The sequence below is a fragment of the Syngnathus acus genome, chromosome 2 (assembly GCF_901709675.1).
Source record: "Syngnathus acus chromosome 2, fSynAcu1.2, whole genome shotgun sequence".
Classification (NCBI taxonomy): Eukaryota; Metazoa; Chordata; class Actinopteri; order Syngnathiformes; family Syngnathidae; genus Syngnathus; species Syngnathus acus.
In genome coordinates, this window is record NC_051088.1 from 6,926,242 (window position 1) to 6,954,211 (window position 27,970).

The window sequence follows — 27,970 nt, forward strand, 5'->3', positions numbered from 1 at the left end:
GCTCGCTGCCTCTATCTCCTCTTTGCTCAGCACTTAGCTGAAGGATGACTGACTCCCAACCAAACAACCAGCTGCTTTCCTTCCTCCTCCTCCTCCTCATCACGATCCCGCCGGCATGGGATATCTCTTCCTGCCGTTCACACTCCTCCTTTTTGCCTTGCTGTTTACGTCCCTCATTTCTGTCATCCTTCCGTCATCATTGCATAAGACGGTGAGTAAAGTATTGGGATCCATACCAATTGGGCACTGACAGTACGTAGGTAGACTACAAACTGGAAAAAGGGTCATCTCACACTGGCTTGTGTGCAGTTTTCTTTGCCAATTTTTCTCATAAAAGCCACGTAGGAAAAAAGAAATACGAAGACATGCATACTATGGACCCTAAGGTATATAAACGGTGACAAGCCCATTGACCTTCAAAAGGACACATGACGCTCCTGTTCTGTTCTTCTGAAACCGTTTTCGTCATGGGGGTCGCAGGCATAGGGCCCTATTTTTGTTCCGGAGGCAAAACTACCTGTGCGCATGGGTGGAGTTGTCTTTCTTTCGGTATCTTTGAGCGCCACTGTGGGCTGGAACGTCCGGGAAATTGACCTTTCCGAGCCAATTTGCGCCGTGTCCCTCATTTGCATCAAAATCAGGGCAGTTGAAGTGCAAACCTGAGTTTGCCGTGCCTGACATTGCGGAAACAAAATCATCACTCCACTTGGGGATCGTGTCCGCGGCCCCGGTGACATCGGCTTGGAAGCACGGAGCACTAACCGCTGAGCCACAAGTTGGCGCCGCTGCCTCATCTTGTAACTGCATTGGAAGGTGCAATTGAGGCAGGCATGATTGGCATCAAAAATGTTCATCTTCTGGACCTTTCGTCTCCTCTATCGCAGAAAGATGCCCTTCAACGTGCACGATAACCTATTATTGACTTAACAATTCTACATGAGAAAAGACTAGGAGAGAGTTAGAAATGTGGGCGCTAGTGTGAACGTTTTTGAAACAAATGCCTAGCTGCATGCAGTTGTGGGAAGGCCAAAGAAAGCAGGGTTAATGGTGACGTTCATTCAGAGCCGCGACACTCCTCCGCCCACCTGTTGCGGATGATACAACACGCGTCTCTGTTCAGATGTCTGGCCCATGACACAGGAATCTGCTTTGCATCTTCCAGCTGTCTCCATCTGCCTGCTAATCTAACTCAGTGTGTAATGGCAGCATCTGGGCCTAATCACCGAGAGACTGTTAGACTTCCAGACTGTCATGCTAACCAACAGCTGAGAGGAACAATAGTCCATGCCAGGCCAAGAACACTTGGATAGCATGCTTGACAACAGTGGAACCTGAAGGTCCAGTGCAATGAGTTCAAGTTTTACTTCAACCACCGTTTTACAGAAAGACATGGTTTAAAGTTTATTTCTTTGCCTTGACCAAGTGTGTGTGGGGGGGTGTTAATAAATATGAGAGGGTTTGATGCATGCGGTTGTCATATTTATGAATGCAGTACAGTGACATCCAACAAACATATTAGTGGAGCTCAGAATCTGTCTGCCTGCACCTGGATCAAATTCACCAAAATCACCTTAGACCACCTGAACAACAACTTAGACCAACCCCGACCGGGTCTAAATTCTAGTCTACTTTTTCTTCAACAAGTTGCCAGGTGTGGCGAGGGCGTGTAAAAGAAAATACCCTCAGTCCGCCCTAACAGCCATCATGGCGTAGTGCGGTTTCCCAAAATCCCAAACACGGTAAACTACACCGCCGGCACAAAAATTAGGACGCCACCGTTTTTATGGCGAGCCCACATGCACTGTATACGGAAATAGACCAACGTGGTAAAAAGGGTGCTTATTAAGAGCATTAACGGCCATGAGAGAAAAGTGATTAGGATGATCATATCTCAAAAGGACCAACTACTGACCACAGACTAAATAGAGCAGATGACAAGGCACACATGGCCAGCAGATGTTGACTTCAGCTTTTCGCTCAACAGCGCTTGTAGGTTTGGTTCACTGTCCGTGCTAATTAGAGCCCTGATAACCAAAATGTGGTGCTGCTGAGAGGAGAAAGCTCAGAGAAAACCGTCAGTACATAAGGAACTTGTCGATATTTATTTGCAGTCTGTGTTGGTTGGGAAGTCATTTTTATGTAGACTAAAAAAACAATAACAACAATGTAGCATAATTATTTACATTAATTATTCTTAATGGTTAAAATGTCCTTCATGGTACACACACTCCTACCAAAGAAGTCAAACAGGGCCGTTATTTTTTATGTATTCTTACATTGCGTCATACACATACCAAGGTAAAACAATACTGACCTCATCAAATTTTAATGTCAAAGTCAATTTTGACCCATCACAATCAGTGAAAACCGACATGTTTGTAAAGCTGTTTCATTCAAAGTTTCTTTTACTAGACTTTAGTAGGATGTTGGACAAAAATAATTGTTCACAGCTGCACAATTTGGCCACAAAAGCCTTTTTGCCATCATTCAACAGGAGTTCATATTGGGGCATAATATTTTCACATCTACAATTTATTAGACAGCAGCATATCAGCAGTTAGCACATCTTCCTCACAATTGAAACATTTTCTGTTGTTTACAAGCGTAGTCCAGGGTGTGTGTGTGTGTGTGTGTGTGCGTGTGTGTGCGTGCGTGCGTCTGCATGAATGTGTACGTGATCCATTTGCCTCACTACAGTATCGCACTTCAATTATACCTCCTACAGTATCGCACTGCAATTATACCTTGTCTGAGATTACAAAATTAGAAGTCTCAACCTCTCAAGGTGCTTGAAAGGGCTATTTTACACAGCCTGTCATTAGTATTAGCGACTGGCTTCGCAGCAAAAATAAAAGACTCGGAAAGTAAAATGTCAAGGGGCACAGATGGTGGGAATAACATTGAGACTCTTCCAAGAGGAAAAAGACCAGAATGTGATGAGTTAAAGTAAAAGTTGTCACTTTTTTTTGTGATACCAATACTGAGAAGACAAAAATGAATAAAATATTTTGGATTGCATAAAATCCTGACACATGCACATGAATAGACACACAGGCTATAGCTAAAGCAGTAATAATCCAACATCGAGCAATTCAGTGTAAATCTACGTGTGAGTTGAATTAGTTTGTTTGCATATTTCTACACATAGAAGACAGGTAAAAATGTAAATATACTTTATGATGAGTTTTGTGATTGTGTAAAGACACATATTACAAACGATATAATGGTCAAAATCTAACAGTCCGGTCAAGCCATTCTAAAAGTAACATCTGCTTGTTTAAGTTCTCTAACACTTTGTCACAAGTGAAATATTCTCCAGGTTAGGTCAAACAGTTGGATCCTGAGTAGGACATTAGTAATCATTCAATTCATCCTTTGTTTTTTTAATGAGACCAGATCCATTTCTCATTTCATCCTCCCCCACCTTTATCTCCACCTCCACTTTTCAGACAGAAAAGCTCCTGCCAACAAAAACCAACTCACCGGCCCTTTCATATAAAGCAACCTGTTCCTTCTCTCTGCCCTCCCTTTTGCCCCCACCTTTAAGGCCCACCCCCCTTGTTCTTTGTTTCTGATTCTATCCAAGCCATTCCTGCTGCTCTACTTTCCCTGCCTTTCTCTCTCTTTTGCTATCTCCATTGCTGCTGCTTCGTGGGCTTTGCTGCACCATTGTTCTGATACTGAGACATTTCCGGAGGCTGTCGCTTACAAAAGGCCTCTGAGACACACTCCCAAACGCACATTGCCTAAAAACCACCTTCACCTGCGAGTGTTTTGCACGCGTGCACACGCGTGCACGCACACGCACACGCACACACACACACACACACACACACACACACACACACACACACACACACACACACACACACACACACACACACACACACACACACACACACACACACACACACACACACACACACACACACACACACACACACACACACACACACACACACAAGAAGCTGAGAACCCCATGCTCTTACACATTGACATGCTGGAAAAGTTGAATTACAGAGGATTTGCTTTGCCTCAAAATCCACTTTGATGTTTTTTCACACACACACACATGCACGCACGTGCACGTACACACACACACACACACGCACACAATAGGGAGAATAGGGAACTGTCCTTCACACAAACGAGAACAAAAAGGTGAATTTGAGAATTTGCTTTCCCTCAAGTTCACATGCATGTACAGAAACTTACTCACTCATTCCCACAAACATTAATACATTTAATGCACTCATCCCAGGGAAATACAAGGGCAGGGAGGGAAAAGTGAAAAGAAAGACTCCGAGTTTGTTTTGTCTCATTGACACACACAAACACACAAGGCAACATGCACACACAAGGTTACACACTAATTAACGTCTCTGACCCTGAGGGTTGGGAAATGACCCTTGGCCTTCCACCTTGTCCCGAAAGGCGTTGCAAGTCTCCATGGCCACCTGTCTGTCAATGGGTCTTACAACCGTGTGGGATGTTTAACTCGCTGCTGGTTCAAATTATACACCACCATTTCCTAATCCATTTTTCCTTGCAACTTTCACAAGTGATGAAGGATTTCAATCTAAACTTTGAACCCTGCAATTGTTGCTCAAGGACACCTCAACGGTGGATTTGTTGCAAATGCCCACATCCTGATGCTAATTGGGGGGCAATCGAACATGGGGCTCTTTGGTCACAAGCCACATTCCAAACCACTCATGACTTCCGCTGTATCACAAATCAATTAGCAAGAAAATACTTAGATGATGGCCAAGAGCGTTATGGAACATGAACACTGACGGAAAAATGAGCAATATTAATAATAAAATATCAGCTATATTCATAACACTTCATGAATTCTGGCAATGTACATTCTGGTAGGTTGAATGCTAGCACCAGGTCACAGGAAACAAAAGTGAAATAGACTTAATGTATGCATAAGATTCTTAAATTCGTAAAAGTCACTTGAAAAACTCATATTGCCTCAAAATTTGTCAATATTCTTTTTACCCCAACGATGAACTGTAATTTTCCGCTAGTTTCTTATTTTCTGGGTTGACGTGATATTGATATTTTCAGCCTTTACATGGGCAACATCTTGGGACGGAAATACGGTGTCTTGTAGGTGTCAGCGGGAGTGTTTGCGGATTCAGCTGGGCTGCTTTAAGAGGACCATAAATGGAAGGCACGCCACCCACAGAGGACTTTTGAATCAAATTCAACCCCGCAGTCATTAAAATACTTCAAGAACACGTAACTTGATATTTACAATGAACAAAAAGGAAAATTTGCTCTTCACTATTCTTGCAAAGGCAAAATATTTGATACAGCTCTTGTATTAGATACGATGTGCAAATAGTCATGCTTTGGCGGGTCAGTGCACATGAACAAATGATTGCGAGAAACTGAATGCTGAATATAGTTCACATGTTTCACTTGCAACACATTTCTTTGAAACATCTCTCATTAATGGTCATGAACACCAATACTGCCAACTCGTGAGTCCAAGGCGTATCCTGCCACTTGCCCAAGACTGGCTACCAGTCAAATTGCAAGCAACTGTTCAAATCACATTCACACCCATGACCAATTGAGTTAAGTCTGAAATGAACCCAATTTGAATGTTTTAGTAACGTGGAGGGTCCATGCAAATGTTCCAACCCTGATCTCCTGACAGTGAGGCAGATGTACTTAGCTCAAGGCTGCCCAGCTGCCCAAAGATAAAATAAATGTCGCTCCGATGCGAAATGATCTGATTTGTTTGGCATATTCGACTTGTTTTTGTGCAGCCAACATCAAATAGCTCATGTGTTGCCCCTTCAGTGACCTAAAGGCAATCATTAATGCCTCGACAAGCCCACCACCGGATCACTTCTGAGGATTTCTTAAGGATCAAAACTCATGGATGGACTTCAAAAGGTGCGGGTGTCGAGTGCACTCACCGCACACCAGCACCAACAGTGACGCTTGCATCTCGCAGCCGCACACGGACAACCTGCAGGAAAAAGTTGGCAAACTTCATCATCCGCACCACATGCCTACTTTGGAATACTTTTACACATGACTTAAAATACATGTATTAACCGGAGCACGCACAATCTTTAATTGAATACCTTTAAATAATATCCTCCGATTTTTGATATTTGCCGAATCCTTCCAGTTACGCACGGTCTTAAATGCCGCAGGGAGTCTAACAACTCACCGCATTGGTTCCGCTCAGATGTACTCTCCAGTCTCGGTGTCCGAACCCACCGCTCGTCCTTTGGGTCAACTTGCTGAGAAGCTGCGGGACACGACAAGGGGGGCTTGCGTGTCTTTGCTACGGTCGGAGCGAAAGTTCGGTGCTCCTGCGTGTGGAAAACCCTTGTTGGTGTCCTACTGGAAAAGAACATAGCGCAGACAGAGGGAGGAGACACACGGGCGGTCGTGGGGCAGTGGGGGTTAAAGCACCCACACGATTAGAAGTACGAGAGGTGGCAAAAATACACGCTGCGGCAGTGTGTATGTGTGTACATGTATGTATGTGGTGCTATAAATAAATAAATAAATAAATAAATCTATACACACACACACAAGGTTTTGTGCTACAATGACTTTTTCTGTGTGTTGTAAAGTACTCCTATTGCTATTTATCAGGAGAATCTGTCAAAAAGGTTCAAATGCTGTTAGCACATCACAAATGCCATTCCAAAGAAATGGCTTAATCAGGGCCTCCAAAGCCAGGTGAAAGTGATGATATCAATGTTATATTGACTATATGATTTATAAATATATTTTCAAATATCAAATAAAATACTGAAGGGGCTTAACTGGGGCTATACATATTTCTGACAGGGCTATAGGCTGCCCTCACCCCGTCTTCCCAAAAAATATACAATTTATATTACATACACTCATACAAATATATAAAAACACTTAATGAGAACAAGTGCTGAAAATTGAATTTTAATTCATTTTATTTGTTTGCGGTTCACATAAAACCGTATCTCACTGCTTTTCAGAGCTGAAAAAAAAATGGAAGAACATAGTCCATCTGTTGTATGTTGAGTTGTTTAGGACAGTACATGATGTAACAAATTGATGCCAGAATTTTCTCCCAAACTTTCCTCCATTTGTTTCTTTTTTCGACTGTTTAACCCCAGAGGTGTCCTTCAGAGATCTTTGTGCATCCAAAAAATGGATGATCCCTTGGCATCTCTGTAGGTGGTTTCAGTAAGAGTCTGAATCACAGGTGCTCTTTCAGCTGGAGGTGGGATAGGAGGAGGCGGAGGAGGCGGTGGAGGTATAGAGGAGGTCGCAGGTGGTGGAAGTATGGAAGAAGGTGGAGGAGGTCTTATATTCCCAACCGGGCTGTCTTTTTCTAGTTTTTGTATTTTTATGTTAACTTCTTCATAAGGGATCCTGGAAAACCTGAGTAGACTTTCCTTAGGAACAAACGAGGCCAATGCTCCAGAGTTTTGCACCGGCGTTGATAGCTTGTAGCCAAGGTGGGCATAGAAGTGCTGCTTATTGTGGGTGGTCAAGCACAATCGCATGAACCCTCGTCGTTTGGCGTAGCACTCAGTCTTCTCCATCAGAGTTCGCCCGTAGCCTTTCCCTCTCTCAGCCTTCGATACGACCACCGACTCCACAAACAGGCTGTGGCTATGGCCTATGACTCTTGAGAGACGGGCATGACCAAGCAGCTTCTCAGTGTCTCTGGGACCCTGCAGGAGAACTAGGCAGATGGGGAAATCCGGGCAGGATTGCTGCAGGGAGTGAACGCGGGCAGTCTGGCTCCTCTGCCACTCGGAGTTTACTAGGTCAGCGCAGGTAAGAAGCAGGTCCGGGCGGAGGTGGATCGGAATAACGTAGCTGTTCTCTGCTGGTTCAGTTTCTGATTGACTTTTATTGTCTGAAATTGAAGGCTCAAAGACTGTCCGAAAATTAGGGTTCACATCGAGCCCTCTGGTCACTGGGGTTCCAGACTCTGCCCTGTGGGGACCATAGTTTGATCCAGATTAGTCTTTATTCAATGTTAGGCAATGTCCACCCTGGAGTACAATAGTTTTTAGAAACTATAGTGGTACCTTGACTTTAAAAGTTTGTTTACAGGGCCCTCAGAGCCTTGTAATTAAAATGTTCTTGGCACAAGTAGCGACACCTAGTGGCCAACAGAAGCATTAAGCGGGTGTCGAGCTCGCGGGACGGGGGTCGTCTACTCGTGCGACAAATTAGCTTAGGATGGATATCATTTTTCTATAAAACATGCTCGATTGGCTTTTTGAATAAACGAGTAGACTGGGGCGTCTGTAACGTTCTTTGCACAGCTACTATCCTGGAAGTTTTATTCGTGCAGCGCATTATTTTACTCGTCTGGTTCAAATTTAGGACTTGTAACAAAAAATTACCAAGAATTCAAGGAAGTGACGGAAGGTGAAGTTAAACGCCGGCTAATCATGCTTTCATCTTCAAGGGTCAAGTGCAACAGTTTGATATTGTGAAGTTTCCTTGCGCAAGATACTACTACTACATACTGGTAGTAGCTAGAAATCAACTTTACCTACATGCTCCGTGTCCACGCTCGGTCGCCGGGACAGCTCCCTCAGCTCGTTCCTGCTCCCGAAGCAGCCGTCTGCAGTAGGTTTTACTTGGAGCACCAATGAGAACCGTAAGAAGTGCTCCAGGATCAGCTGCTTTATTAAATGTACTACCCTGTCTCAAAGAGAAGACAAACGTGTAGCGTTTCCCGCTTGTGGTCCTCGTGTGCCACCATGCGCACAGGAGTGATATTGCACGTACATGTGCCTACATTACACAATGAGTACGTATAATATATATCCAATAAAATTCATTCATCCAGTGAATCTCAACATGTGGATTCCAAAAACGATCTAAATCACAGTAAAAGCAATTGTCCTAGTAAAAAAAATATTAACAAGGCAACCATCTTTACCAAAAGGTTATCTTTATTTTTTTGTTTTTTTTGTTTTTTCCATCCAGGACAACTCATTTAGGATAATCGAAGAGAAATAAGCACAATTTTTATTAGCTTTTTCTGTGTTTTTACACAGATGGAGGGTGAATTATCAGTTGGTCAAAAAAAAAACAACAAAAAAAAATATATGATAGCAATACATTAATAATTAATTCAATACAATGAAGTGTGGCGTCAACGAATAGAATAGCAAATTCCCAGAAATGGAGGATGTTGTTTTATCACTTCCTCCATGGTACTGTAATATTCACCAGCACTAACTGAACTCAACAACAGTCGAGGAAGAAATGGAGTGTCCTCACATTGTTCTGTACCCCGGCCTCTCAGGGAGAAAACACTTCTTTTTTATATACTTAAATAATATTTTATCAAAGATTCTGTTTTTATCTTCATAAAATGTTTCTAAAACTTTAGTCTTCATTAAACTTTTTTGCATTTTTTAACATCTTTTTTTAAGTTTGTCAGCTCAATTTTGTTTTTGCAAATGTGGTTTGTGTTCATTAAGTGTACCCCCTGTGCGTGTTTCTGTGCGTGTATGTGTGTGTGTGTCTCTCTCCTTGGCTGAAGCAAATCAGAGCTGTTAAAACGCTCCTGTGATATCGATAACTGCCATTCAAAGCACGAGTGCTGCTGCGCTTTGGAAAACGATATGGAGTGTGAGTGTGTGAGTGTGTGTGTATTCGTTCTACATCTGACCTCTGCTTTACCTGCATACAGGTGAACTCATCGAAGACATGCTGAAAGCGTGAAGCTGGCATGAAATAACAAGGTTATGACCTACAGTTATCTGCATGTGTGTGCGTGTGTGTGTGCAGTTTTATTAAGGAGTGCATGTGTAAGAGTTATATTAAGGGAATATGTGAGTGCTTGTGTCAGTGTATACGCAAAATAAATTTTATTTTATTCCTTTCCATGTGAACCAAATACATTTCTTCATGTTTGGACAAAATGGGTAAAGCTTTGGATGCATCTCGATCACCTGTGTGAATGTGTGTGTGTTTGTGTCTGTGTGTGTGTGTGCGTGCTTGTGTAATAGAAGGCACGGCGAGTGGAGTGGGAGGCTCAGTCTCTCAGGTCCATGCTCGAGCCGAACAGGGCCACCAGCTGCTCCTCGTAATGGGCGATGTTCCTCTTCATGATCTCTTTACAGGAGCCCAGGAGGCGCTCAAACGCTTGCACGTCTATTACTGCAAAAGGAAGTGCATCATATATGTGAGTGTGGAGTCAACTCAGATGCTAAAATATCAAGTCTGGCCACACAATAACCATTTGACTGAGCTCTTTTTGCTATGACAATGAATTCAAAAGCATTGGCATAAATGGATTTGGCAAAACTAAATGAAATCTAATCCTACTGAAATGGTACCTAGACTTGTCCATGATATAAAATAAATGTTCCCTACTAAATGAAATAAATTTAAATGCAAGTAATCCATTACAGGTGCCAAAAACAACAATCATTTTGGAACATGTGTTAAAGTCAATAAATAAAAATCACTGTATTGTAAAATAAATACAAAAACATATGAAAATATAAAACAATAGTGGTTTCATCACTAACTATTCCAACAGTCGCACATGTGCACGCATGCTTGTGCAATAATTCTGCATCGATGCGGGCCTTTAAGCTGTGCGGCCCTGTGAGTGACATGTGGAGGTTAATTTATTGTTGGTGTCTACCCAATGCAGGTAATGAGTCCCTTCATTTTGTAATTGTCTGTTTGATCGCTTCAAAAATGGCTCAAAATGTATTGGCAACTTTTTTTGTCACTTCACTCCAGCGGCAGCCTACCTGAAGCTTGCGAGTGACTTAAATTTTGATCGGTAGAAGAAAAAAAAAAAAAAAAAAAAGGACCAAGTAATTGCTCTCAATGCAAAAAAAAAAAAAACGTGGCACAAAAAGGTGTGTACCACCGTACTAGTTATTTTATCATTTATTTCTAAGCCTGACTGACAACAACTGTGGTCGTATGGGTAGTGAACCACTTTAGAAGATAAATGAATGATAGACAATATCATGTAATGCAATAAATAGCTGTGGCGGAGAGTAACAGTCCACAGCATAATTGAGACGTCAAGTCACTTCATGCTTGGTTGACAACCCCCGGATCAATTAGGCAAGCAATTCATCACAAATGCATTTGAGCAGGAGTGGTTCAAATAAAACATTAATAATACAGGGATTTATATTGATCGCTTTAAAAGGCATGTATTGAGCCAACAACTCTTGAAGAGAAAAAGAAAAAAATATTGCTTTAAAACAACAGATGCTGCCAAATATTTTTAAGATGGAGTGTATGAGATCTTACCCAAACATTTGACACTGCCCACTGCGTAGGCTGAAGCAGCGCGGGGCTTGTTAGTGACCAAGGCCAGCTCCCCGAAGTACTGACCCCTGCTACAGCGTGCTATCTCCACCTCCGCGTTGTCTGCATGGTCTGCCTTCGTCTGCTCGGTGTAGAAGGAAGGAAGAGGGTTAAAGGTTAGCAACCAGTGAGCGTATCATTTCCCGCCACCCCACCCCCCCAAAGCAAGAGAGGCACTCGGCAGCTGAGCCGAGAGTCGTAATTCCCTCTGTTGCTTGGCAAAACCTTTTTAATGGGGAGCGTTGGTTGTCATTGTCAAAATGATTCTTACAGCAACTACCCGGAGGACTGCAATAGTCAGCTGATATGGCTTGTGTTTCAGACAATGTATTTTTTTCTCCCCAACTTTGCACACTACGAATATAATAAACAAATGTATTGTAACAGACATTATGATTAAGTGTGAAAAGTGCACTTTGAAAACATCCGATTTTTTTTGTAGATAAACTATAATTGCATCTATTCTTTGGTGAAAAAGACAATCAAATACGACAAAATTTGAGCCATGTTGATGTGACCACGTTCCAAATGAAACAGTAGGAATCTAGTAATTCTGGGTGGGATACAATTTTCATACAATGTAAAAATCGATCAACTGAATGCTGTGAAATGCAAACTCTGCTTACTTTACTCTTCATCATGATCTTGACTTCCCCAGATTCGACAATGTAGAAGCAGTCAGCACTGTCCCCCTGTCAACAACAAATGCAGTTAGGTTTCTGACATACAAATTGACAATATCTTGGTTCTTATTCCAATCCAAGACATTTCATAATAATAATAATAATTCATTTCATTTCTATAGCGCTTTTCAATGACCCAAAGACGCTTTACAGGGAATAAAAAGGGTGGGGACGTACGAGAAATTTCACTTGTCACTGACAGGTGAGATCAACATGTGGGCTAGGACTGAACAAGTAATCAAATTCAAATCTACATGGCAATGTAGTCCAATGCAATTTCTCAGCTTCATTCACTACATGATCTCAGCTTCATTTGAGTCAGTTGGTAGTGTTTTTTTTATTTTTTTTTTATTTTACTTATGGATATTATTTCTAATAGTGTCTTGATAAGTTCAGCGCTTAAGTGTACTCTAGTCTGCATGTTTACACGTAATTCTATCCGTGGCTAATTGAATAACTGAAGGAGATAAAACGCTGCCATTCATATTTACTCATTGTCTTTTTTTTTGCCTGATCTATAAACCCAAAACATTTATGTACAATATCGTAGACATACATATACATTTAGATTATTTTGCAAATCGTCCACACCATAGATGCAAGCCTTGATATAACATGATCTTGCTCAGGCTGAAACAAGTCAAATGTGAGGGGCTTACCTGTGTAATGATGCGCTCACCATCTGAGAACTGTTTTGCGCCTAATACATCCACAATCTTCATCCTCTCATTTGCCTGCAAGGATAAAACAAGGCGAAAGATGAGAGAGGAAAAACGAGACAAATGCTGGCAACAGAATTGTTTGACGAATGCAAACTTGTCTATGTTTGCAGACCTTTTTTTAACATCACTACACACGTACTTGAATATGGCAATAGCTCTGATGACACCACATCTAAACAAACACTTCTTGTCATTTGACCAAAGCAGGGCAACTAGGAAGACAGGATAAATGATGCTTTTAGCCTTCTTTACCATTGCAGTTTGAAAGTGTCAATTGAAAAGATCAGAATAAGACGGAACGCCATCCGTTATTTACATTTCAACCTTTTAATTGATTCAAAAATAGAAGTGGTAGCAGTACAGACAATGTTAACCTGACCACGGAGAGCCTGGCTAATTGATTTATCCTTCTGTTGCCCAGATTAGGCTGACGGCGCAGATGTGCTCCTTTGGCGCTTAACACACACATTGTAGAGTTGGTTGAGCAAACAGGCTGGCCATTATGTTGGCGCCTATTGTTTCCAAACATTATGATAACAGATTTATTCACGGTCCACTCTCTCAAGCATTGAACTCACCTCCAGGGATTTCAGTAGGGGCACAGACTCAATAAAAGACTCGTACATCCTTCGCTTCTTGGCATTGTTCTTCAAAATGAGTCTACGAAATGTGGCACGATCCTAAAGGGGGGGGGAAAAATCATCAAAGTGCATTCTCAAAGTCTCTGACTTGTCTTTCTCTCTTTGGCCACTTGGGGGAACAGCAGAGCACCTCCTCCATTCACACAGAATTTGATTCCATTCTTAAGCTTGGTGGCTCACAATCAATGTACTTAAAACATACAGTATGTGGCCGACTAGACCACTACAAGGAATTATAGATATGGCGATCCAGATTGGTGTCGCAATATTATGCTCAGTAACATCAATTTCAGTTTGGCATATTTAGATGCTCTTACCAGCCCCCATAGCGAGCCCTCTTCGGTGGCGATGATGGTAGCTGCACGTGGTGTGTTGTACATGAGTGCCAGCTCCCCGAAACTGCCCTTGTTGTCATACTGACCCACGCATGTTCCTGATACCACAATGTCAAACACACCTCTGGAGATTGAGAGATCAAACAGGGGAGAGAAACCTTGAATCAGTCCTTGTGCAAGAAAAGAATGTGATTCCTCTAATTTAGCTAAAAGTTTAGGTGAACAGTATTGAACCACAGACGAAATTTTGAACATGCACAAATTTAGGAGATCATCAATTGTTTGTTACGATATTTCATTAGCTACCAGTTCCTCAAAAAGACTTCTAAATGTTACTAAGCCGCAAATAATAGTGTGGCTCAGGCCGAACTGACCTTTTTATTCTACTTGAACAGAGCAGCCCATTCAGGTATGTTGGGGATCACTTCTTGTTCCCAGGGTCAAATTGTTGCCTTGTATGCTGATTAATAACAACATTCCACAGCCAATCCTTTCTGACTGAGACTTAGAGGACCCACGTAGAGAATGTATCGTGCTTAATTTCAGGCAGACCATGCACCAAATTCACATTAGTAGTCGTTTTCTATTACACATGATAGTTTTTGTTGTTAAAAATAGACTACCATACAAATAAGTTTACACTAAGAGTGCACCGTTTCCAGATATAGATCAGTACAATGTCTCTGTGTACATTATCACTTCCTGAGGGTGGCACAATAGTAGAGTGGCTAGTGCTTTCCCACACTCCAAAGACATGTTGCTTAGTTTAAAATAAAGACTCTGAATGGTTGTATGTGCCTTGTGATTGGCTGGCAGTCAGTTTAGCGGGTGCCCTACCTCCCGCCCAGGGTTAGCTGGAATAGGCTACAACTCACCTTCCACAACCCTTGCTAGGATCAACAGAACAGAAATTGAATGGCGTCACTGGAGCACTCACTAGTCAGCAAATCAAGCTTTAAACTCTGAATGCATCCTTAGAGGATATAACATTCATTACATTTTAACAGCTTTGATAATAGCCTGAGATAGTATGACTTGGCAGACATGCTGCTGGTAAAGGTCATCCTGACACACCTCGTGCAGAGAAAACACAGAAAACAATAGTTTAGATTGTGTGTGTGTAGATGGGAATATCACAGTCAGTGGACTCTCACTGTACTGCACAGAGGAGTAATTAGAGGCCAGGGTGGCGGAAACATTAACCTTTAAAACTCTTGTAGTTCTGATGTAGCTAATTTGGCAAGTCCACCATCTTTGTTATTAGTTTTTCAGTGTGGTCCTTTGTGCCCTTCTGTGTTCTTACAGTTATAGGCTATATTAACCTAAGGCTAACTAACCATAAGGCTATATTAAGTATGGCTATTTGTCTGTATCTTTACCGCTCTATGACATAAAAGTTGTCCCCATCGTCTCCCTGGTCAATCACATGCTCTTGGGGCTGGACCCGTAATTCAAACATTGCATCCAGCACTTCAGAGAACTGCTCCTGAAATGAAGATGAGAATGACAAGAAGAAACATTGTAGACACATACAAACAGATGACAAACCCAGAAAAACAGTGCAATTGAACAAGAAGCTAAAAAAAAAAAGACCCCTGGAGGGGGCCAAGCTAAAGCTAACCTATCTCATGAAAGGAAGCGTGTAAAAGAAGAGGAAAAAAGCCTTTTTGGTGACATTAAGTAACCATTTTCTGTTTCACAAGAATATGTAATCTCAAGACAATCATGCCATCCCTGGGGTCCACAAGTTCAACACAATGTCACAGTCATATATCATTTGTGAGTCCACTTTGGCTCACAATGGGAAAAAACATTCTCATTCATTTCAAGCCAAAGCAGATGCAAATAAATCAAGGCACATTTGGAATTCAGGGAAAATCCCACACATGGGCAGATCGCAGGAGTTTTACTATGCCATTAATAATAAAGGACACAAAGAGAGACACGGGGCAAAGGGGACTAGCTAGCCTTTTCTCACCAGTGTGCGTGCAGTGTATGCCGAGTCATCCTTCCCATTATTTACCTGATCCAGTGTTTTGAAGAGCAAAATGTCCCGACAGGCCTCCTGCAGTCTGCAGCGTTGTACATCGGTTTTTGGATGAACCACTCTGGGTTCTGTGTCTTCATCATCTTCATCTGGATTGAATGCCTCCGCACACACTGGAGAAATTACGGAGGGGGGAAAAAAATGGAGTTGCAATGAACATGAGCCACAAGTACAGTACACAGACCTTCTCTTACCGGCATTGTAAATTAAAGTCTTGGTCCAACTGTGGTAAACGTAACTCTTAACCATGACCCATGAAATTCTGTTTGTGTCTACTCAGAGCCTAGTTTTTGCCTTATGAAAGTGACAGATCTTTAATGCTGCCATATTGAGAAATATTTCCCCTGACAATAATGTTATTACTTTATCTTAATACAGTACATCAGTTTTGGTTCACAAGTAGCCTCAAATGAGCCATGTTATTTAATAAAGTGGTCTTGCAATTGCTGCAAAGCCACTAGACGCCAATTCAAAACATGGCTATATCTTACGAATTTATGATGCCATTTTTAAAGGTAATGATTGACATTTTATACAGAATGCGGAAGGTAGAAAACCTGTTTCAACAATTCCACGACAAGACAGTTGCAAAAAGACCACAGTTGACTAACTGTCCTAGTAATACTATAACTGTAAAGATTTTGGATTACAATAACCATGATGAATGTGATTTTGGATAGCTAAAATTTTTAAATTAATTGTTGTAATACTAAGGTGGCTCCAACAGAAATGCCTTTTTACACAAACTGATTCTCGTGTGGATGTTTCTGAAGCTCCACATTTATTTTCTACTGCCAAGGCTGTTTCATTAAGATCTCTTGTCATTAACACACCATTGTGAAAAAAACCTGAAATATCTAAAATACTAACAGCTAATGAATAATTGTTTAACACTGAAATCCTCCCCTCTAGTTTGTTTGAATTGCCTTTTTTTTGGTTACATTGAGAATTTGTGACTGCTGTTCCACCAGTGGAGGTAGTACCAAAAAAACAGTTTACTCAGTCGAATTAAAACCACATGGCCCACACAAGCCTTTATAAAGCTGAGGAATGGACAGCAGAGTCAACAGCAATAGCAAGACAGTAATAAAGATAAACGTCAGCTGACACACAGCAGAGAGCCAAATCAAAGTGCTGCTGTCCACTAAGGCTGACGACAAGTCAATTACTTACTCATCTGTGAAGTGCAATGAAATGTGAGAAAACTAGAGTACCATGGACCAAAGACAACTGACACAGAGCGTGGAAACAAAACACCAAACTCACCAAACTGGCACAAGAGATAAGACTGAAGTAGAGACACACCTACACATTTAGGAATTACACCCTTGGCACATATTTTTAAGCATCTGCCCGCTACATATTAACATTGATAAAGGTTGGTTGTGCATTTGGACTAGACCTGACTGCTTTTTTCCCCCACTTAAACCTCTTACCAAATAGAGGAAACAGATAAGGCTGTGCAGACAGACAGCCTACCTACGCATAGAGACTCAGTGTGACAAAATAGGGGCCAGTGACGGAAGCCGTGAATATATCTGCTACTTGTGTTTGACGTGCATGGTCAACACAATTTGTGCACGCGCCGCAATAGGGCCCATTACGCAACCAAGTATGCAATATCATATAATAGCCCTTGAGGGTCATGACGTCAAAGGTACAATAAATCTCCCAGGCACGCTCTCACACTCATACAGGAATCTCACCTGATACTCTTCTGTTGAATCTGCTTGGTGGTGGGGCTGCAAACAGACAAGAAAGGGGAGGGGCAAATGAACATCAGTGAGTTTCAACAAACAAATATTGAGACATTTTTGGTTTTACTTAAGTAATCGGTTTCTTTTTTTAAATATATAATGCAATTCTGAGGCAAAAGTAGGATTTCAAAAAGCAATAAGTGCCTAAAGTCGGTCAGAATAATAACTGGCAACACAAAGACACAAAAAAATAATCTGAACACAAATAAAAACAGACGTGTCCAAAAGGTCTTAATGGTGGTGACATGCTCTGACAGCACCATCTAATTTCTTTCTAAAAAAAAATTGAAAATAATTTCAATGGCTTCAGGGTTTCATTAACATGAAATTCACACTCAATAGGAACCTCCCCATCCCAAAACCGTGTACAGTGGTATACAATATTGATTACATATTGACTGAAAACTATCGCACTCTATATTCAACGTTGACTGTGCACAGAAAACTGCAGCACAGTGGAACTTGGAGGTGATGGGGAGCAGTTTTAGAGTTTGATACAAGAGATGTGGGTGTCAAGCGAGAGCCAACATTAGGTCTATTCTCCAATATTTGAGGAAATGCAGATTTCAAGCATGTGACCTGCGTACTGCACCCTTGACCGAGCAGCCTGAAGTGGGTACTGCTGAATATGATTATGCATCAGGAATTATTCAGAGGCCATTCAAACAAGTATGCAGGATGTGCACCTGTTTGTGTGAGGACATGTAGATGTGCATCTATTTCCTTTATGTTTTGACCTCATTACAATGCGTCTTTGCATTCGGCTGATTATCCTCCATAGTTAGTAAACAAACACCCGCTTAATAATGCCAAGATTGTTGCGGGCCAGACGGGCAATGCCATATATTAAGAGTATGCCACACTACGGTATTACCATCGTGTCAGAGCCCACTAGACAGTGAAGTTGAGAGACTCCAAGATAATCATAGACACACGCAACGTTCCTCACTCACCTGAGAAAGGACAAGACTATTCATCAGAATGTTCAAACTATTATTTAACATGTAAGAGATGAACTAGATTCGTCTTCAGGAACAAGCACTAATTCAAATCACCTGACGACCACCACCATGTTCAGGCCTGTATTGTCTATTGTATCGCACAAATGCATTCCATGAAATATTTTTGCTCGCATGCATATGTGCTCAGTTGTGTGGGTGCATGTGTTCTCTCCACAGTCATGTGTTTGAATGGTGTTGATGGCAGTGTGGCGATGCTGGTGGCTGTATTAAATGTACGCCTGAAGTTGCCTTGGCAACCTAACACAAAGAGGATCTCATTGCCATAACAACCCTACCCCGTCCCCTCTCCCCTTGTCCCTTCTTAGCCGCATCCAACTTCCTTCTCCAGTATCTAGCTTGTAACAAGTGGCAGCTCGTCTCTCCACCCCTCCCTTCCTCCTTCACTACCAACTCTCAAGCTCTCGTGCATGCACAATGTGCCATATCAAAACTGTTCGATGGAAACAAGAAGAGGGAGCAAAAATAAAGGTGGCGGTGTGTTTACACAGATGGAGAAACAAATGACAGACCAGAAGGTTTAACTGAGTGAGACATCTAGAAATGTGACATATTATATGATAGCTAATAGCAGTAAGTTGCCACACAAGAACAACAAGAAAAGTTGGACTATAGCATGAAAATATTGCAATAACTCCAGGATGTGAAGACTGGAGATTCAGGGGGGGATACGCAAGCAGGATGATAAAAACCTATTCCTAATAGAAAAAGAGGCATTGCAGTCAAAGAAACAAGATACTACATGGAAATAAAAATGTTTATTTTAAAGAAATACTCTAGCAATGGTGCCTGATACCGCCGGTCATAATGATCACTTAACTGATCAGTACATTACTACTTTTTTGGTGGATTGCATGAAATTGAATTTGATAAATCCAGTCTTTAAACTGGGGCAAAATAGAGTACATAATGTACTGTCCATTCAGTCAAGCTAGTTTGGCTATTAAATCAAGTATTTATAGTATGTCGATTGCGACATATCCTGAAGTGATAAACTGTAGGATGAGATAGTACTGTTTAAATCATCCAAACTGAAAAACTCAAAACACATTAGAGTCCTGTAAGCCTCTTTCGCACAGAAATCACGCAAAACTGAAGCATGAGAGAATAACTGGAGATGAGGCATTTATGAGCCTTAGCCTTACATATAAAACATTGAAACAAGACATCGCAAGTGTAACACTAACATAATCGGATGAGATCAGGAATGATATGCAGTGCTCTTCAATGACATTCCCCAGTATTTACGAGACAGCAACAACTAATTACAACACAACAGGGCGTGGGAAATGTGAAGGACTAACTAAAGGTGTAATAGGCCAGGACAACTTTGCCTGGGCAGACCATCAACCCAGAAAAAAGGGTGGCTTGCACAGTGAAGAAGGTGTACACCAAGGAGGAATGAAAAATCAAGCAAAATAAATAAATAAATACAATTTATCTGGAATGAAGTTCTGGTATATTTTATTTTGGATGCAGGTAATCTTAATTTTAGCTCATGTTTGCAATTTAATGTTGACGCAGTGGCATTGTATCTACTTCATGTGATGACTCGTGTTTCTCAATTACATAGATGCAGAGCGTTCCATCAATCCTCTGCATTTAACTCATCCCAGGGGACCACCAGAGCAAAATGTCAAGCTTTGTATTACTTATTACTAGTGCAAAAAAATTGGACCTGCCTAATGGACAGAGTAAACAAATAGTTCGGCAGGACTTAAGGATCATTGAGCAGGCAATGAGACAAATATTTGCAGTATAATTAGATTTCTTTTGACCAGCTGTTTGAATAATACAAGACAGCCGTCTTGAGGAAGCAGTACAACAGACTTCACAAGCATTTTATAACAGTATTTATAAAACACAGTGAAAAGAACACAGATGTGGTTGAGGTGGCCTTAAGCAAAATAAGAAGCACAGTCGGCGTTATTGAGAAGCCTTTTTTCTCTTCATCTTAAATGATTTCAGGCTCTGCATCAGCTGTTCACGGGCAACAGTAAAAAAAGATTTGCATGACACTAACATTCCACTCCATAAAACTTTGTTGCCATTGAGGGCTCAGTTTTGTTTGTTTTTTTTGCAACAAGATTAATAATGCTCAATAGCTGTTTGGCGTGACAAGATGTTTAAATGTATTTGTCAGCCACTGGGATTGAGTGGTCACCAGCTGGGAGGGGCTCCAGCCTCTTAGGGACCCTGAAGACTATGGGCTATAACAAATAAGGGTGGGAGCCGTTCCCTCTTGTTTATTATGTCTTTATCTCTTTCCCAACCACAGAGTATTTCTTGCGCTCTCTCCCACTCATTCTCTACGGGTCACTTATCAGGCTCATCAACTTTCCCAGTGTCTCACTCCAACTTCCAGTTACCACCAGACTATTATAAACACATTCAATCGATATGACTTTTGCCCTAAGCAACCACTAGCATTTTGGATTATTTATGATAAATTGGGCGGCACGGTGATCAAGTGGTTAGTTCATCCCTCTCACAGTTCTGATGTTGGAAGTTACAATGTAGGATTGTTCATTCATTCATTCATCATCCAAACCGCTTAGCCTCACGAGGGTCATGGGCATGCTCAAGACTCTAAAATGTCCTTAGGTGTAAATTTAAGTGTGGATGGTTGTTTATACTGTCCCGGCGAATAGTCCAGGGTGTATTCCGCCGTGTCTGGTAGAGCACTAACATGAAATATCTAACTTGGTCTGAAATAAAAAACTAACAATACTTGGTTTGAAGAACTGTGCTTTAGCCCGTCTCCATGTATGCATTATGTTCATTATGCGTTATGTATCTTTCTAAATATGGGTATTATTTCAAGTCTTGTAATCATCTCTAGTATGCAAGAGCAAGACTATCAATGATAACTGGTAGAAGGAACAATTGCACTGATACTCACGTCCAGGTCACAGGTTACACTCGGTCTTTGATTTGAAAGGCCCAATTGGGATCCCAACCTTGTAATAATTAACTTGCTTTGTGTTGCTTTCACAGTGCTGCATGAAAAACCAGACAGTCTTCCAAATCTCTAAAATAAAACTCCTCTCCACCCACCTTCATCAATGCACAACACCATTTTTAAAACACTGTTGCTATAAAAGGAGCTCAATAAACAGTCTCCTTGGTTGCACATTTTCAGTGAGAGAGTTTGAGGATGAAGACGATTTTAATACGATACCAGTGATACTGGATTTCTTCAGCATTGTCAGTTTCTTGTCAGCACATATGGCATTTTTGTCATATCCACAGGACAAACCGGAATGATTGTCAGATCCATCGCAAGAGAGGTAAGGTCAAAGTTAAAGCAATCGATGTGCAAAATGTGTCAAATTTTTAATCAATGACCGTGGCAGTACATAGACCAACTTGTGCTCAAAACTACTGTACAGAAAGAAAAAAAACATTCCATTGTTTTTGGTCTTGTCAGCACTAAGACTATCGACTGGCATAACCATCATTTAACTGATGACTCTGAGGACTCTACTGAATTGATTGTTTAATTACTCGCATTTTAAGGCAAATTGCCATCTTCTCAGATGTCCTTGTCATCTGAACATGCGACAGCAACTGCGGGAAGTACATTCTCATGAACAACAGAATAGGCTGCAGGAAAAAAAATACATTCGTAAACAGTCAGTGGGAAGAAATCGGAACAAGGGCTCATCAAACCACTAGGGTGAAACATAAACAAGGCCAAGCTGGTCTCCAATTACATGACCATTTACAGTCAAAAAGAAGTCCAATCCTCCTCAAACTCAAGCATATGTTTACAGCTGAGTCATTAAATTCAATAGCCTTGCAGTTGTCTCCATACCTTCTATTCCATTGAAAAAGAAAAAAAACCTACGTAAACTTTCCTCATATTTCAACAATGACATCACATTAAGTCAAGGCCTGGCAAATAAGACCTACAACATTTGAAAAGGAAAGGGCTGTGAACTAGCCATGACCTCTGGCTATCCAAATATAAATGAAACAAGGCTACCTACCGCCTATCACAGTCATGGGCGGAAGAGACTGGCTCCGAGCTGCTCAAGGCCAGCAGTTTCTATGGCAACTGTGGCTGTATCTGCTATAGGGACTGCACCAAACACATCCGTCAGGACTCAAATTAACTTCAAATAAGAGGTGGATAATTTAGACTCTCGGTTAGAGAGTAATCAAGTGTTCTTTCGTTTTCATCTGATCTTGGTTAAAATTATTTAGCGGTGGACGAGAGCATATGTGCCCTAACTTCCCCCTTCCAATCAGGCTGCATGTGTACTTACTAACATTCGCCCATAGGTCAGGGCTGACTTGGCTGTCCATAAATTAAAAACTAAGTATCAAGCACAACGGGAAATCATTTTCAGCCTTTTATAAAATGTCACTTGTCTTTCCTCATACATGTTTCTTTTTGCTCTTAGAGCCACAAAGCTACTTTCAAATCCAACCTGTACATGCATCTCTTTGCATCAAAAGAAAATGACCTTGTGTTCTCCAAGGGAACCATTAATCAATCATAGTAACAAAAGCTGAGCTTCACCCTAAATCACTGGGCTGGTCTTGGAAAGCTCTGCGCTCCGAGCATTGCCCCACAATGGAATCAATCAAATAAAGTCCTCTTAATCAGAGAATGAAATGCGCAGCCATGTTTTGCTGTGCAAGTGCTCATTGTGGAAAATCTTATTTGAGCAGAGCAACTTTCACCTTTGACAAACAGCTTCAATAACTTAATTAACTAATTCATTTAGTTATTGGTTAATTATTCATTTAAATGAATAGTTTCTCATTCGGTATCTTCTGCCCATTCATGTTCAGCCTTTTTTTTTATTGAAGTCACTTCCACCTATGTTAATTCTCTCCACCGAGCATGGCAAAGGCGGTTCTGCTAAAGCCTATAATAACCTTCTCCCTGAAAGCCATCTTGTCTAATTAGATTGCTCTGAGACATCCAGGTCAACACATGCAGAGTAAAGGGGACTGAGATAGAGAGCAAACAAGTGTTAAGTTTATTCGTAAGACGACGAGGCGGAACACACTTGTTTAACTGATATTTTTCTTTTTGGGACCTATTTTATCAGAAAAGAGCAAAGTGGTGAAAGAATGTTGATTGTATATTGATGCCTTCTGTGTTTTATTCTTTGGGATTTAAAAAACAAATCTATACATTTCTGGCACCAGGCGGTATTCTTGTGGCCTCCAAATTCTTTACTGTTTAGGAGACCTCAAAAACAGATTGTTGGTCCATTAACATAGCATCGTCAAGAGAGCAAGCCATTTTCAACTCATTAAATTGCAAAATTAAGACCCACGTGTAAATTGCAATGGAAAGCATCTTTTTTTTTTTTTTATATAGCGCCTTCTCAACAGCTGTCAGCCTGCCACTGTAACAAAGCGCTTTACTAAATTTATAACATGTAATAACAATAGAGCACTTTACATAAAACAGTGGCAATAATGCAACATAATCATCCCTTTTTATGCTTGGTTTTTTGAAGTGGTTATGAAAGAGATTCAAAGCCTCTTTTCACCAGTGGATCAGAGGCGTTGTGATCACAGCGTGCATGACGTCACACACGTCTGCTAATTTGAAAAATAAACAATCAGCTGTAGAGTCCACTGACCAGTGGTATAGATTTATGACAAAAATGTTAACGTTTCCAAATTATGAGCTACAGCTCATTTGAAAAGTAAAATATCAGCTGTAGAGTCCACTGACCAGTAGTATAAATCTGTGAAAAAAAATAACATGACCAAATTATGACAGAGGTTTTGACCCAATGCCAGCAATATGTAAGTGACATCATATTACTATTACAAAGTCACCTGAACATATTATAAAAAAAAAAAAAACTATCTCAGATTAGTAAAAGTCATTTCACAAAGTTTACTTCAGCCCAGTGTATCACCAATTGAGCATGTGTTACTTTTTATCTGCAGGCCATGCATAAGTGTGGTCAGGCTAGAGCACATGATGCATATAGCCATACAGGCCTGTGTTGTCACCCCATGTGATATGTCCCTGGGGGCTGTGTTGCAAGCCTGGCTGCAACTTTCTCTTGCCATGGATGTCATGTGTGCAATTCGCAGTGATCAGACAGGAAAGCACAACACGTTAAAGCTGTGTCCTTTACTGATACGTTGGACTGTGGAAAGTCTGAATGTGGAAAGTGTCTTAATCAAAATGTACTTTGTACTAGCAATAACATTGCATGTTCTGTTTGGGATTTGAATGGGGAAATCGTTCCGGCTTTGTTGGCTATCACATGGGCCGGCTGAGCTACAAGTTTGTCAAACGCGCAAACACATGCAGACACAAAGGGGGGGGGATAAAAGAGTGCAAAGATAAAGAAGCAAAGACAGAAACTAAGAAACAAAGAAAGAGACAGATGTAAAGAAACGGTAATCGCACTTTTACCCTGAGCCAATTGACAAAGCCAATCATTACTTTCATATGCTGTGGGGGGAGGCATAATTTCCTTTCTATATTATAGGGAAATTGAACGACTAATTACGTAATTAATTTGCGAATATAATTTGAATGAGATGAAATAATAAAAGTACCAAAAACCAACCAAAGTCATAATTATCAATTAACCTACTACTATACCCCCGTCCCTGGGGATAATGAATTTGGTTACCTGGCAACTTAAAGACAAACTTTGAAATTCGACCCCTGGTAAGCACCAAAATATGTTGTCTAGTCTACCTTTGGCAGCTTCACAGTCCATTAGATATGAGGCCATTGAGAAAATGCAATGAAGAAGCCTCATTCACAAAACAACACACAGCTCCGCAGCTTAACAGATGTAGGCCACATTGCTCTGTGCAGCATATGCAGAGCAGAGCAGAGCAGTGGAACAGCTTGCATCTCTCCTCAACAACCCTCAGGAGACAACTCCAGATGCGAGTATTGAAAGGACATATAAATGCACAAAAAGCCAAATACTGTGTAAGACCTTTCCTAGCCAAATATTTGTCTTATAAACGCCATCACAAAACTTCCATTGTACAAGCGCTTCTATTTGTGGTAGCCGCATGCTGCTGTGGCGAGATGTGAATCTTCGATTGCCACTCACTAAACGGTATGGCTCAGTTGTACTCTATAGTGGTTGTCTCCCAACCCAAAGATCGAGGGTTCAATCCCTGGCCGTTGTGACCATGTCAAAGTGCCTTGGAGCAAGACAGTGAAGCCCTAAAATGAAGGTTTGTTTTCATTTCTCTAATCTATCAATTAAGTGTCAGCATAATGAGTCATGTCTCTTGCGCCATTTTACACAGGATGCCCTTCCTCACACACACCCCTCCCTGCATTTATCTGGGCTTGGGAGCCTCCATTGGCTGGCTGTGTGTTGTGGGCATTAGCCGGAGGCTGAAACGACAACGGCTGCAGGAACGCAGACAACAACCAATGCTTTTTGTAATGGAGCCATGAGAGTCTGCTTCCTGACTACAGTCAAAGTGCCCATTATTGCTATTTGCGTTAGGGTTCTATCTCAAAACACAGCGTTTTTAGTGTACATGACACTCGTAGTACTTACGTTCAAAGTCTGAATCGTCATCTTCGTCATCGTCGCCGTTGGACTCCGTTTGCATCGGCTCTCCATCGAACATCACCCCTTTTCCCATCTTGCCCCCTTCATTAGCCCCATCTTGACTCCTGGTGTCCCGCAAGCGGGTGAAGTACTGGACGGCAAATTCCAACAGGTCCGACGGTCGTTGCCGAAGCACTTCCACTGTATAGCCCTCCAGCAGTTCCTTCAAACCCACGGGTATCTCAATACTCATGGTTGTCTGTGGCTCAGTCGCAGGGCTTGATCTCTGTCTGCGGTAGGAGAGATGATAGTCAGGAAAGGTTGTCGTTAATGAGGGTCATCAATTTGATCAGCAAAAGGAGTGTCATGTGGTTAGACTTTCTGCTGCAGGTCTGCAAAGCAGAATTCCTCCCAAGCCACAAGAGTTGCTTTTTGCATGCTCTATAGTTTTAAATTTGACAGACAGCTGGAACCCCACTATCAAGCTAACCGCAGGATCATCAACTCAAAGTTGATCATTCAAGGTAGTAAGTGCAATGCAGTGTTGCGGTATGACACCGACACTGAATGGCTGCCTTATCTGGAGTTGAGCCCGGGAACACGGAGTTCCCACAGCTGCATTGGGCAGATATGAGACGAAGGTTTGCCATTGCCGAAGGGGAGTGGAGAGGCCATCAGATAAACAGGGTCAGTCGTTAGGTTTTGCAAATATTGCCCGAGCGTGCACGCGCGCACACGCACTGACAACACACACAGAGCTGTCAACTTGCTGGCGAGCTAAGAGGCTAATCCTCGTGAGTTGCAGGAAGGCGAACGGCGCCTTTCATATAAAAAAGGCACAGAGTAGAGTTCATCTAAACTTCCAAACGCTACCAGACAAATAGGCGGCTGTGCGACGCCACTTGTCACGCCATTCATCAACATGTTAGCCAGAATGAGGCTAGCAAGGAGCAAAGCCACCCTTCGAGGGTTTAGTGTAAAACGGACGGTGAAGTTAAAGCCAACACGAAGTGGTCGGCCTGTTCAACACGCTTGTTACGATAAGGTGCCGGGCAAAGCTAGTGCCATGCAGTCCACTTACATGCGAATTCAATCACACCGGCTAATCGAGCCAGTCCCCTCCTTCGCCGTGCAGTATTCCCCGTTCGCTCTTGTTTTCCGCCGCTTCTCGAAGCCGGTGAGGGGAGTGAGAACAGCGAACGTATCCCTCTTTAGAAGACACGTCTCTCCCCACACAGCGCCAACAATGTCGTTGGCGTCACCTTGCTAACGTTACCAGGGCTTAATGGTTTTAGCTTTGCTAGCAGACCCGTCGGAGGCGTAACAAGAACGATGCCGGCTGAGTTGAAGGGTAGGGGGGTGGGGAAGTACCGCTTCACCGCTGCAGCTTCGCACGACGACCACGCACTCCTTAGAGGGTGGGACTTGCTGGAGAGAATTGCGGGGAGCTGGTTCACCAACAAGCTATTCGGCTGATTAGCTAACAGCCTGTTAGCCACTACTGTACAGTACGTCACAGGGAGTTCAGTGATCAAAAACAGTCCGCAACAACAAAAAACCGCAAGGTAAAACCGATCGGTTTGCAATATCAAATGAAACGGGCGACGCGTGCGTGGAATAAACACGATCGAACGCCCCCCACCGACCGGCTACTCCACAAGCTGTCATGCACGAATGAATCTCCTCCAAGACGCGTGGTGGGCGTGGTCAGGGAGACGAGGTGACATTGATTGACACGAAGTTGAAACAATGAAATTATCATAAGTACTTTATTGGCTGAAAAGAAGAGGCGGGATAGAAGTGGTGCCGCACCCACAGAGATGACAGGTCAAATTTGATCGAAATCTCCTGGGGAGGAATGCCCCCAGGTCTGTTTAAATGTTTCACAAACTTTGAGCCAAAGCAC

General features: G+C 41.9%; 3 protein-coding genes across 4 annotated transcripts in view; all 3 read right to left on the reverse strand.

Moving 5' to 3' along the window:
- lamb2 (laminin, beta 2 (laminin S)) overlaps positions 1 to 6,428 on the reverse strand; it is a 31,831-nt gene extending 25,403 nt beyond the window's left edge. For both annotated transcript variants that reach the window (XM_037240479.1, XM_037240471.1), the window contains exons 1-2: positions 6,200 to 6,428; positions 5,940 to 5,992 (exon numbers count right to left, since the gene is read on the reverse strand). In XM_037240479.1, coding sequence (XP_037096374.1) covers positions 5,940 to 5,992; positions 6,200 to 6,204 — 58 coding nt within the window. In that variant the 5' untranslated portion in view covers positions 6,205 to 6,428. The remainder of the gene's footprint in view (positions 1 to 5,939; positions 5,993 to 6,199) is intronic.
- A 501-nt stretch (positions 6,429 to 6,929) lies between these two features.
- On the reverse strand, positions 6,930 to 9,732 carry LOC119117757 (N-alpha-acetyltransferase 80). The gene is made up of 3 exons (XM_037244248.1): positions 9,682 to 9,732; positions 8,540 to 8,784; positions 6,930 to 7,971 (listed from the first exon to the last, which is right to left on the reverse strand). Exons 1-3 carry the CDS (start codon positions 9,730 to 9,732, stop codon positions 7,149 to 7,151), a joined length of 1,119 nt encoding a protein of 372 aa, XP_037100143.1. The 3' UTR covers positions 6,930 to 7,148.
- prkar2aa (protein kinase, cAMP-dependent, regulatory, type II, alpha A) lies at positions 8,928 to 27,757 on the reverse strand. Its single transcript, XM_037240539.1, has 11 exons — positions 27,146 to 27,757; positions 26,071 to 26,354; positions 17,475 to 17,510; positions 15,745 to 15,881; positions 15,101 to 15,207; positions 13,704 to 13,845; positions 13,324 to 13,425; positions 12,683 to 12,757; positions 11,967 to 12,032; positions 11,284 to 11,422; positions 8,928 to 10,161 (listed from the first exon to the last, which is right to left on the reverse strand). The coding sequence occupies exons 2-11, from the start codon at positions 26,315 to 26,317 to the stop codon at positions 10,037 to 10,039; spliced, it is 1,176 nt and encodes a 391-aa protein (XP_037096434.1). The 5' UTR covers positions 26,318 to 26,354; positions 27,146 to 27,757; the 3' UTR covers positions 8,928 to 10,036.
- Between the last annotated feature and the right edge of the window lie 213 nt (positions 27,758 to 27,970).